General features: G+C 34.4%; 2 protein-coding genes across 13 annotated transcripts in view; one reads left to right on the top strand and one right to left on the bottom strand.

The window, feature by feature from the left end:
- The window catches only part of LOC111595873 (calcium-dependent secretion activator), a 32461-nt gene extending 27756 nt beyond the window's left edge, over window positions 1-4705 (bottom strand). For 5 of the 9 annotated variants that reach the window (XM_030225860.1, XM_023309792.2, XM_023309793.2 and 2 more), the window contains exons 1-5: window positions 2734-3488; window positions 1447-1570; window positions 1214-1381; window positions 763-938; window positions 468-699 (exon numbers count right to left, since the gene is read on the bottom strand). In XM_030225860.1, coding sequence (XP_030081720.1) covers window positions 468-699; window positions 763-938; window positions 1214-1381; window positions 1447-1570; window positions 2734-3080 — 1047 coding nt within the window. In that variant the 5' untranslated portion in view covers window positions 3081-3488. Of the gene's footprint in view, window positions 1-467; window positions 700-762; window positions 939-1213; window positions 1382-1446; window positions 1571-2733; window positions 3489-3838; window positions 4025-4239 lie in introns of those variants that run through there. The other 4 variants (XM_023309788.2, XM_023309790.2, XM_023309791.2 and 1 more) reach the window with 4 other exon arrangements.
- A 414-nt stretch (window positions 4706-5119) lies between these two features.
- On the top strand, window positions 5120-11219 carry LOC111595874 (putative dual specificity tyrosine-phosphorylation-regulated kinase 3 homolog). Of its 4 annotated transcripts, none has more exons than XM_023309798.2 (6): window positions 5123-5289; window positions 5347-7260; window positions 8742-9601; window positions 9657-10299; window positions 10480-10800; window positions 10871-11219. In XM_023309798.2, the coding sequence occupies exons 2-6, from the start codon at window positions 5409-5411 to the stop codon at window positions 11110-11112; spliced, it is 3918 nt and encodes a 1305-aa protein (XP_023165566.2). In that variant the 5' UTR covers window positions 5123-5289; window positions 5347-5408; the 3' UTR covers window positions 11113-11219. The 4 variants fall into 4 exon arrangements, with proteins under 4 accessions (XP_023165568.2, XP_023165566.2, XP_023165567.2 ...); XM_023309799.2 differs by having other exon boundaries at window positions 5123-6770; window positions 6846-7260; XM_023309800.2 differs by having other exon boundaries at window positions 5120-7260; window positions 10480-10805; window positions 10871-10966.
- Window positions 11220-12471: the final 1252 nt, after the last annotated feature.

Raw genomic sequence — 12471 nt, 5'->3', positions numbered from 1 at the left:
CCCGTGGAAAATAATATTTTTTGTCACGACCCACAAAAGTAAATAGAGGCATAATATAATTGCCAAAGTTTTGGTTTTTAGTTGTTTAAACAAATAGAATAGAATAGAATATAGAATATAGAAATTCAAATCTATTGTATGAGGAAGTTTTTGGATTTTCATTATAGATGTAGGACTATTTGCATATAACACCAAATTGTTTCATAAATAGAAAATGACTGCTTTTTCCAGCTTTCACTAAAAATTAAATGACGGACTTGGTTAGATCGAGTATGCTCGATGCACTATTGCATTCTGACGCCATGAACTACTGCTACTCGTTACCAGTCCAAAAGCAGTTAAATATAGCTAACAATCAATATATGTCATCTAATCAACTTTATATGAAACTCTAGTCAGGCACGTGTGAATAATATCTCATAAATAACATTATTAAAATTAAATAAATAATAATATTTGTATCTTACCATTAAGGCGTTAAAAAGAATTTGATGCTCGAATTTTTTCACAGATAAAATCTGTTGAAACATATCATAGAGTTGTTCTTTAGATAGAATCAGTTCACTATTCAATGATTGTTGCATGCGCGAAGGACGTTTAGTATCCTCTTCTCCACTGCCCTTAAGAATAATGTCGAACTTTGCCATCCAAGAAGTCAACACCGTCTCCTTACTCAATCCATCAATCTCTGGTAGGGATCTAAATGATATATAAATAATAAATTTCAAAATACAATATTAACGGTTTTTTTAAATCATTCACCTGACACGTTTTTCAATATTATTACGAAAAACTTCTCGGAAGTCATGTTGCGAGCATGCTCCGGACTGAACCATTTTCAAAACCCGTTCCGATTTTAGAAATACATCGTGATAGCTTTGCACAGCATTTTGAAAAGCTTCATCAGCCATTATCTGTGTTTCGCCCTTTAGAAACGCCTGAAAAAAGATAATTTCGTAAGTTAATAATTTATCCAGTTTTATTTAATTTTATATTTAAGATACTTTCTCCAAATTTTACAAAGCAATAAATATTGAAATTGAATTGCAAAAATAAGCTACTATTTACAGTATTTTTTTTTTGCAAATTATGAACCTCTGAACTCAAAATTAGTTAAAAATGTAAGAAAACGAACTAAGCAATATCGCACATCTCTATATAACTCCAATTATAATTGTTAATTTAGTTGTAATAATAGATAGTTTGATGTTACTTGAAATCGTTGTGTGATTATCTCTAGTTGCTGCTTTGTTATTTTCGGTTGTCTTTTCGTCATATCCGTGGGTTGTTTAGCATTAAACGGGTATGATATGCATCTGGATATAAACACATACAATTGAATACGTCGCTTCCGTTCCTCTTCTTCGCGCTCGTGTTTTTCCTGTACATGGACCAAGAATAACCGAAATAAATTTATCTGATGATTATAGTTAGAATGTTACTTACATGTAGTTCGCCACAGTCATGTTTATCGCTGGCAATTGATGGCGATGGCGAAAGTGGGCGTGGCAGAGAATTTGCGCGCGATGATCCACCAACACTTTGATTGAGAGTCTCTTGCGAAATGCCACTAGACGACGATAGCAACGTTTGATTATTATTATTTTTTTGCGGATTTACCGTCTGAAATGGTCGCTCATTTGTTGAGCAACTGTTGCTGATTTTGCTGCTGTTATTGCTGTTGCTGTTGCTGTTGGTGTTATTGTTGGTGTTGTTGGTGTTCGTGCTGGTACTTAGAAGGTGCGCAGAAGCTTTAATTATTGATATATTGATTGCACCAGCAACAGCAACAGACTTTTGGCCAAGGAAATTTGTATGCGGGTATGATGAGAGTTAATTTTGATATTTATTATGATGCTGTTGATGATGATAATGAGCTGCCGGGCTTAGTTGCTGTACAATAATCTTATGGCCTGGTCTCGCTCTATGCGCCCCAACATTATTATATATGTATTTATATTTGTATATGTTATGTAGTAGTAGCCAATTAAGTCCCAAATTCAAATCAAATATATAAATAAATATACATATATTGATAATTGCAATCCATTTTTGGAATGGTTTTTTTTTATTTTGTGCCAATTTAAATAGGTTTATTTGTATTGATAAAGCAGAGCCAAAAAAAGTATATATATATATATATATATATATATATATATATATATATATATATTAAAAAATGTTAGTTTTCCCAATAAGAAAAGGTAAGTTTAATGTAAAAAAATAATAATATGCTCATAATAACCTTAATCCTTTTAATCTTTTATCTTTAGAGTTTATCAAAAGCTGATTTTCAACTGCCTTGTCGGGAATATATATATATATAATATATAAATAACTATCGGACTACAACCGAAATAGCAGTTTTCTCGATTTTCTACAAGGCAAGCCAAATAACTTATCTAGAAGATCGATCCACATTTAGTTAAGACTCTGTATCCGTCTTTATGCCTGACCGTCCACTAAGGGAGATGCAAGTGAAAGGTCTACAACTTGCCGAGAACTAGATACTTGCAGCTTAAAATATATATACTCTTGAATGCCACAACCCCAGATAAGGTAGATAGTCATACCTAATGGACAGGGGAATTTGTTGACCTTTCTTAAATATTTACTTTCCATTTTATTTTGGACCGTGTACACATATTATTCTGTCGGTTGCGGCCGACTGCAAGGTTCTTTACTATTTAAATATTATATGAAATATCAATTAGAATTTTGTGATATACACACCTTGGAATTCCATTGTTGGGTACCTCAAGGCTACCCCCATCTATGCCATGTTGGGGTTGATCATTTTTAGATAGAACTGCCCCTACTCCTCCAGCTCCGCCACCTCCGTTTGTGCTGTCAAATCGAGTATTGCCAGCCACAAAGGCTGCTGGTCTTTGACTCGCTTGAAATTCACCATTTTGGACATTATTTGGTCCAGAATTTGTAGCTATGGCCGATTGGCCCGATGCTGAAGCCCCGCCAGCTGGTGTGACTGTTTTATGTGCAGTTCCAATACGGCCTTTATTAGGTAAGTTAACAACGGTTTCTTCGTCTCCTTCTTCTTCACTAGAACTTGGGTCTATCATGGCCTGTTAGAAAGCGATCCTCACTTAAACCTTTTGAGATTGGGAGGCTATAAAATAGTTAGTCGCGTTTATAAAGGCATATTTGAAACGTATTTTATGGTGTGTAGACGATTTAGTACAGCCGCTTTTTTAATCAAAATAATATAAAATTTTAAATTCATCGACCACTTGAAAGTTTGATGTTTGTTGATTATGTCCGGTTTTCTATGACATGAATTAACTAAAATGCATGTTCTAGTCGGGAGTCTGCGACTGATTAATACGCACGTATAAACACGCACTCCACTTACTGTACAGTCTATGTGACTGCGTTTGAATTTATTATAAAAGATTAGTTCGAATAACTTTTGTTCTTTATGTTATTTATGGAGAAAGTTGAAACGAAAATAATTATATTCCTTCATAAAAGCCTCCACATAATCAAAAATGTAAAATAATAATAAATGTTAGAATATATATATTTAAAATTGAAAGTTTTTAAGATTTGGCATATGTGATTCTGAGTACGAATATGCATATATATTCTATAGTCTTCTTGCTTGTTACATTATCATAAAAATATAATAGACCAAATTACCAATTTTCGATGTTAAAGGTATAAAAATCTTTATATATGTATATACAGCTGACATATATTTGTATATAAATCTATGTATACAGATATACTAACGTGGATTCTGTCATATAAGTCTGTTATGTGGGCTCGCAAAAAAAGTTGACTATGCCAGAGTGTTCAAAAAACCCCAACCTCATCTCACCTTGAACCAGTTCCAACCATGTGTTACTAATAAGGGTGGAACATGTAGAGAGCTTGGAGACTGCTAATTGGTCAACCCTTTTGCTGAAGCAGTGCGTACAATTTGTATATTTACGTACAATTTGTTAATAATTTATGCTATTAACTGTTTTTTCTTCACATTAACACAACACATATCTTGTACTGACAGTAAAACAATCAATTCACACACTTACAACCCTCTTAGTGGTAGGAGATTAACCATCGCACACACACACATATATATATATATATATATATGATATATAGTATATATGTATACGTGTTTGTTCCACTTTCTCTAAATGTAAGTTCTAAAGTCAGTACATAATGTTAGAACTAATTTCAACGAGTATTTTTAAGAACTATACATCATACACTTACATTTTTAGAATCACTATCTTAATTATTTTAAAACTAGTTTACTTATCATTATATTAAAATTTCGCAGTCCCAGCTTAACCAGATTCGAAGGAAATGGTTTGGGGTGGTTTTTATCGATGTCGACAACAGTCATATACAAGTTAATGGAGCATGGTTGCCTAATTTCTATTATCTTAAAATTTTAAATACATTTTTTTCTCAGCTACTTTCGGACTTTACAATATTTTGCCAAAGGATTGAACAATTTGTATAAGAACTATTTAAAAACTTTTTGCAATTTCCGATTATTCATGGTGTGTACTTTCTAAGCTTAACTGTCACTACCGACTTTTCGATAAATAAGTTTCTGATAAAATATATTTTACAATAATTTTGGGAAATGGGGTTCCAAAATCGTCGAAATACGCAATTTTGATATATTTAATATGAGACCTATTCGATTTTGACAATACTGATTTTGCTTTATTTAATTTAGGAAATATAATACAATATTAATAATTGTCGATTTAACTCATCGATAAGTGCAGACGACAACACTAATTTTGGAGCAGTGGCAACGCTACTATAGAACCGTGTGTGACCATATAAAAATGTGTACTTTCCACACCGTATCCTATTAATGAAATTTGGTCAGTCAGTTTTAAGTTGATATTGTATTAAATTATAAATGTTAGGCTCACAGAAGTATAGATATATTTGAGAAAATAAATCGTTTGTATGTGACAGATACACCGTAATATTCGGCGCAAAAGCTCCACTTTAATACATTTGTTATGGCATGTATACGTGCATGCCATATGTATGTATTCTAGTTTTCGCACTTTACGTTTTATAAAATTGTATGCACATATATATGTGTATTATCGATGTTGATATGTCGATATATCGATACACAAATACTCAAAAGTGAATTAGTAGTATTTTATTGTAGCGAAAAGTTGCATGAGTACGTGTAGACGTATTTTGTGTCAAATGCCGCTTGGAATTAATTCAGAACTACATAAAAGCATAATTGTATATCATAGACTTCTTTCGAATCGTCAATAATATGTGAGCATAATGCAAATATATCAATTAATTTATAGTGCTAACCACAATGAGTAACAGGCCCAGCAACTGTAGTAGCAACAAAGTATCACACAACACGCACAGAGTTTTATTATTGTTGGATGTGGGAACAAAGTAATTGCCAAAATAATTTAAGTGCAACAAAGAGAAGTAAAAGCCTAGAAGAGAGCACATTTCAAAGCAAAGACCGAAGTTCGCTTAAAAATGTATTCAGTTTTAATATTTTAAGCGGGCTTTGCGGGCGGCAAATCAATAGGGACACGGAATCCGAAGAAATAAAGAATTATCTGAAAATTCGCCCTGGGTCGTCGAATAATAAGGACGTTGCCAACTCAACTAAAAGGTTTTCAACGGATGTGCATTTAAAATACGCACGAAAAAGCCAGATTTTGGGTAGATCGAATGTTGCAGATGCATCCAATTATCTGAACTATCGCAATCCACAGTCTGAATTCGGACCTGTTCATCGAAGATGCGAAACACCGACCCTAACCGAATGTACGATTGATCAAAATTATAAAAATTTGAGCATTTACTTTAACAATGAGAAAGAACAATTAGAGAACAGAACTCATAAATTGACTAAGACCTCATTTAGTGACGATCGAGAATATGCTAGGCGACGACGAAATCCACCTGTGACGCGAACCGCTAAATCGGTGAAAAATCAAAATCATATACAAGCTAGTTCTATAAAGAAGTGCATTTGGCCACGAAACGAACGGAACATATGTTGGCCATCGCCTTTGGAAAACAATTTATTTTGCCTAACAACACCATCGGTGCTAATTGATGCTGTTGCCAGACATAAATCTTCGTTAGAAATCGATACTGCGGGACTACTGGACGAAAGAAATGGAGATTCGGAGCGAAACTTTGAAATACAAAACTTATTTCCATCAGATACAAAACCTGACTCATATGAATCTGAACTAAATCTCGAATCTGACGAGGATGTAGACCACAATAGCGAAAGCTGCACTCATTTACAGTCAAATGTATCGAATAAAGCTCGTAGGCAACTAACTCGTCAAGCTTCAATACAAAGCCAACTATCATCCATTGATGATTCGTCACCACATAGCGAACGTTATGGTACGGCATTTGAAACATTGGAGGACATAACTGCTCACGATTTTGAGAATATTTTAAGTCAAGAATACCAATCTAATTCAAATTTGTTGCCAGCGAGCTCAGTTCGTTTAGTAATGTCATTGTCATCATATAGATCGCAGCAAGCGCAGCAACCGTTGAACAATTTTACTAATTCGCAGCAGAACCTCGGCCGCCTATCACAACTACCTACACCACCAACAAAAGCCCCATACTCCACGCTGCAACTCGGCTCCAGTTTAAACAATGTTGATGAAAATAAAAGCCAAAAATTCTTAAGTAATAGTGAAATAGTCACTGAAGAAACGGCAATTATTGGAACTGCAAACAATAACCAAAGCGTAACAAGGGTAAATTGTCGAAATAATAATAACACGAGTAATAATAATAACAGGACGTTAAATCATTTCGATTATAATATACAGCTAAACAATAATATGGTTGGCTCACAGCAACAGACTAAACATAATTCTCAATTGGCGGCAACGAACGCAATCCGAGATGCGAGCACTTTTACAAGTAACTTGGAGGCAGCTTCCATTGATATCCAAATCGAAAAATCCGTTTCACCCGCCATGCTAAAAATTAGTATGTCACAAAATCAGCAAACCGCCTGTGGAATAGATGGAAGTGGCAGTGGTCAAATGAATCCAAATAGCTTATCACTTCACTCCTGTACAGTAGTTCCATTCAATTTCAATAGTAGTTATGGATCGGCAGTAATACTTCAGGAGCGTAAACAACAACATGCGAAACAACTGCCAATTCCACATGAAATAAGCACTTATATTGGCGATAGCTCAACTCAAGATGCTTCTGGAGTCTCAAAATCTATTCAAGGTAAGAGTCTGACCTTATTTACTTAATACATGAATTCCATGCTATTTATAATGATAGTTTTCGGCTTTTCGAAGATTTACTTAAAGGCAAATAAACAGAAATATCAATAATGGATAATAAACCAAATTTTTTTCTTTGTATTAGGAATATCGAATGCACTGGCTATAAATAGTTATAATCTGATAAGGGCGAAGAGCTTAGTCAATAGCAATTTTTGCTTGTCCAGTGATGTCGTATACTACAAAAGCTAGTTTAATTAAGAAATCTCAACTTGAACAAAAGTTTTTCAACAATTACATTTTCTTAAAAAAAAAAAACAAGTAAGAAAGCTCTAGTCGGGGTGCTCGAATAGGTGATACCCTGATCCCAGTTCTATCTGCATTTTTTTTTTTTCATATTTTCCGTAGTTTGTATCGAGTATTCAAAATAAAACATATAAAACGATATTACGATAGCAAGATTCGAACCCACCATTTCTACGCAACGTGCATTAAATCTACTAATACCGCCACAATATAATAAAAAAAAAAAAACAAACAATAAAAAATGTTCCTCCGCCGATAGGCTCGAACCCATAGATTAACCGCTTACGAGCACTGCCTCTACCAACGCAGCCACTGCTCTGCTTGCGAATGCAGTTGCCATTTTGATAATTCAAGCACAGTTTAATTGCAATTTCGATTCTTCGAATAGAAAAGAATACACGCATTTGAATGCATGTGTGCTCACGCATAGGAAAAATGAATGCGCTTGGCGTTGCTGACATGTGCTTTGCAAATTGGCCAAACCTTTTGTTTAATTACTTCTGTTTTAATTAATGGATTTTGATGAAAAGCAAATGCTCTCCACCATATGATCTCCAATTGATTTTATTGGCTTGGTAGAGATGCAAACGCCTTCACAAAATGGCCCTATTTCCAACTGAACTTAAATTAAAAGAATTTGGGGAAATTTGGAGCCGGTATCAAAATTTGAAGGCTGTAGCTCTTAAGACGTAAGAGATAAAATTTATGAACTGCATTTCGGTCATGTTTTTATTCGATAACAATTAAATGGAAATAGCTATCGAATATTTCAAGCCGCTAGCTCTTATATATGCTGAGATCGATGCGTTCACACATACGGACAGACGGACGGATAGGGCTCAGTCGACTCGGCTTGTCCTGATCAAGAGTATACTTTTTGGGGTCTGCCACGCCTCCTTCTGCCTGTAAAATGGGATCTGGGTATAAAAAGGGACCAGTTAGTATTCGCATTCTTACGTACATGTGTTGTTTATTATGAAAGATGAGTAGAATGAGTGTAATAGCTCTCCCCAGGGTTCAGTTTATCTCCTAGTCGGGCACTCCCTAATAAGGCTTTCCTACCTGATACTGAAAATTGTAATTTATAGTTTCAAATCCTACAAACAATATAAATAAATATAAATATAAATATTCGTTTTAAATAAATAATCGTTTTAATTTTTTTTTTGTTTTTAGCGAGTTCTCTGCCGAATTCAATTGTCAGGCCGAAATTGGAAGCATCGCCAATATTGCCGCGGAAAGAATTGTCGTTGAATGCAGCGGCTGTTGATTCGCTCGCTTTGGTATCGCAGCATCAGAAGTCTGTCATACCATCGGCCAACGAACATTATACATTTCACGAGCAAATCATAATGTCGGGTCAGCAGAAGAGTGCATTGCAGGATAAGCCAAAGGCATTGGTTGTATCGCCGCAGCAAGTTATGATTCTGTATATGCACAAATTGACCCCATATGAACGAACCGAAATCTTAGCCTATCCGCAGATTTATTTTATTGGCGCCAATGCAAAAAAACGCCCGGGTATTTATGGACCAAACAATTCAGATTATGACAATGAACAGGGCGCCTATATACATATTCCACATGATCATGTTGCCTATCGCTATGAAATGCTGAAAATAATTGGCAAAGGTAGCTTTGGTCAAGTAATTAAGGCATATGATCATAAGACACACGAACATGTTGCATTAAAGATAGTGCGCAACGAGAAGCGTTTTCATCGACAGGCACAAGAGGAAATACGTATATTACATCATTTGCGGCGCCACGACAAGTACAACACAATGAATATTATACACATGTATGATTATTTTGCCTTTCGAAATCACACATGCATCACATTCGAGTTGCTTAGCATTAATCTGTATGAACTGATTAAAAAAAATGGCTTTAAGGGTTTCAGTTTGCAATTGGTGCGTAAATTTGCTCACTCTCTGCTTCAATGCCTGGATGCACTTTACAAGAATGAGATAATTCATTGCGATATGAAGCCAGAGAACGTATTACTTAAGCAACAAGGTCGTTCGGGTATTAAGGTAATAAGTAAACTGTTTTTCGAGTAATATATACATACAAATATGTTTTTTTTAGGTTATCGATTTTGGATCGTCGTGCTTTGAAAGCCAGCGTGTTTACACATATATACAGTCAAGATTTTATCGCGCACCAGAAGTTATTTTGGGCGCAAAATATGGTAGAGCTATTGATATGTGGTCTCTCGGTTGCATTCTTGCTGAGCTTCTATCTGGGCACGCACTATTCCCTGGAGAAAATGAGAGCGATCAGTTGGCGTGCATCATCGAAGTGCTTGGTATGCCAAGCAAAACGTTATTGGTGAACTCAAAGCGAGCGAAGACATTCTTCAGTCCAAAGGGGTATCCACGTTACTGTACTGTCCGCACCATGCCCGATGGAATGGTCGTTTTAGTTGGTGGGCAGTCGCGGCGGGGAAAACCACGTGGGCCGCCATGCTCGAAGAGCCTGTCAAAGGCACTAGACGGTTGCAAGGATCCACTATTTCTAAACTTTATTCGTGGCTGTTTGGAATGGGATACAGAAAAAAGATTAACGCCCTCTGAAGCCCTGAAGCATCCATGGTTACGTCGTCGTTTGCCTAGACCTCCAAGCAGCACCAGCGGCGGGGCAGGGGATGGTTCCAGTAGCGCAGGAGGAGGAAATACTGGAGGAGGTGGTGGGCGAGGAAGTATTAGTGGTGACCAATCACCAGTGACGGGTACATTTTTAAAACTACTTTTACTGTTTTTTTTCCATAAACCTTAAGTTGTATTAATACGCTGAAAAAATCGTTGCCTCATAATATATATGTACTTTTGATCAGGATTAATAGCCGTGTCAATCTCGTCCTGTCCGTATATGTAAATTTCTGATTGTTAATAATTTACTCTGCTTTTAGGTATAAAAACGAGTTGCGGTAATGAAACTGTCTCAACAGGAGGATCGGCCGCCTCCGAAAGAGAGAATAGCAATTGCAGTGGACGCGTTAATCATGTTGGATTTGGCATTCCAGATTTAAAATATGGCAGCAACCATCTAGCTGTTGCAACGTCATCTCCAGTTAGTAATGCGTCACTGCCAGTTGATCTATTGGCAGACATCATAAGCAAAACGAGCGTAAAGTCTTCTACATTAGATAAGTCACCATTAGATGATTCCTTGGATAGCCGTGGATATCCATCTTCGTTCTTAAATCATACTTCTGTCAACGGATCTGAATGTAATGTAAAATAAAGTTTTTAATCACTCCGTTAAATTAACTATTTAATAATGTATTTATTTAAATACAGGTTTATCCACAATCAATTCATTAATAGGGGCCACCAAATCCTTGACGCGCTTGTCAGAAGCAACTACAATCTCAACGCCCACTTTAACAGCTGATTCGACACTTACTACAATTAACTTCGATATGGATTGCTATAAAGCATATAATGCTAATACAATTGATAAGGCAACCAATAATAGGCCATCAAATGCCAATTTGCTCCCACACGCACAAATGATAAAAGCACCATCCAAGGATATTTAACAGAATATGGAAAAATTTATTGACATGCATCGAAAGGCTTAGGGCGGTGTTTGTTTGTTGTTAGTCTATATAAAATTAACAACACACTGCCATTACAAGTGATAGACTTTAATCATAAACTCCTATTTGTTATATATATATATATATATATATATATAAACACTCATACACATGCACAGGAGGAGGCAAAGATCTCAAGCAGGCTAAATTAAATAAAAACTAGTGGCATTACAGAAATTACTAAACCATTATAATTGCTTTTAATCATTATTACTTACGAGACATTGTGCAGTTGTGTGTGTAAGCGTTATTTCCATAAACTTATATTCATACTTAAAATCGTACCAACTATATATAGTCAGGCATTTGATGAATTTATTTCATTAATATATATATATATATATATATATTAATGAAATAAATTCATCATATATATATATATATATATATATATATATATATATATATATATATGCGTGTGTGTTTGTGTATATGTATATCTTCCATGTTACCTTATTGTTTTTTTTTTTTTATCAGTATTTCAAGCATAAAATAATACTCGATTTGGGAATTCCCAATCAGCTTAATTATCTATATGCTAAGATCTTTATTTCTCATCTGACAATGACTTTTTATAAAGGAGAGTAAGAACCTTGTAAATTAAAAATCTATCTAATGATTAGTTCTTGAACACTACAATAACAATATGGTCATTAATATTTCAAAGTGAATTATAGAAATTATGATGGTAAAAAAAATTAGAATTACATAATTTAACAATCGAATTATGAGTAGCATTTTATTTTAAACTTTGATTACTTTTGAATCTATTTATTTATTTATTTTAAAACTAAAATTTTTGATTACTAGTTTCCTTTATTTGTCGCATATTTCAGTTAACTTCTTTTACTTCTAAGTTTGCATTATGAAAATGTTTATACGCGCATAAATATAAAATATTGAAAATAAAAGACAAACCTGGAATATTTCACCGTTTAAATAAAGTGTTAAAATTAACAAAAAAAAATTTTTATTCAGTTTTTTCTAACTGTATATATAGGTGGCAACTGGTAAGTACTATATAATCCAATTTTCACATATGGAACGCATACGAATATGTTCGAACTATGCAAAATTTACAGTTTATGTTGAGTTTTAAAAATTATTTAAAGAGTTTTGAAAATATTAGTTTTGGATCAATAATAAAGATTTACAACATTTAGCTTTAATATACTCTACTATAACAAAACCTAATACAATAAAGGTATACAATTTTCGGTTCTAAAAAGTCAAAATATTTTTAATTTTCTTTTCTGAACTTTTTGCCGGTATATATAGAAACAATATTAAAAGCTCCCA

Source organism: Drosophila hydei, unplaced genomic scaffold, assembly GCF_003285905.1.
Source record: "Drosophila hydei strain 15085-1641.00,03,60 unplaced genomic scaffold, DhydRS2 tig00008145-arrow-arrow-pilon, whole genome shotgun sequence".
Lineage (NCBI taxonomy): Eukaryota > Metazoa > Arthropoda > Insecta > Diptera > Drosophilidae > Drosophila > Drosophila hydei.
This window is presented reverse-complemented; position numbering and strand designations above follow the sequence as displayed.

What these genes read in the sequence shown, in the direction of transcription:
- LOC111595874 (XM_023309798.2), top strand. Translation starts at nt 5,409, where the DNA reads ATGTGGGAACAAAGTAATTGCCAAAATAATTTAAGTGCAACAAAGAGA. An exon ending in AAGGTCGTTCGGGTATTAAG is followed by an intron (nt 9,602 to 9,656) that starts GTAATAAGTAAA and finishes TGTTTTTTTTAG; the next exon opens with GTTATCGATTTTGGATCGTC. An exon ending in TGACCAATCACCAGTGACGG is followed by an intron (nt 10,300 to 10,479) that starts GTACATTTTTAA and finishes CTCTGCTTTTAG; the next exon opens with GTATAAAAACGAGTTGCGGT.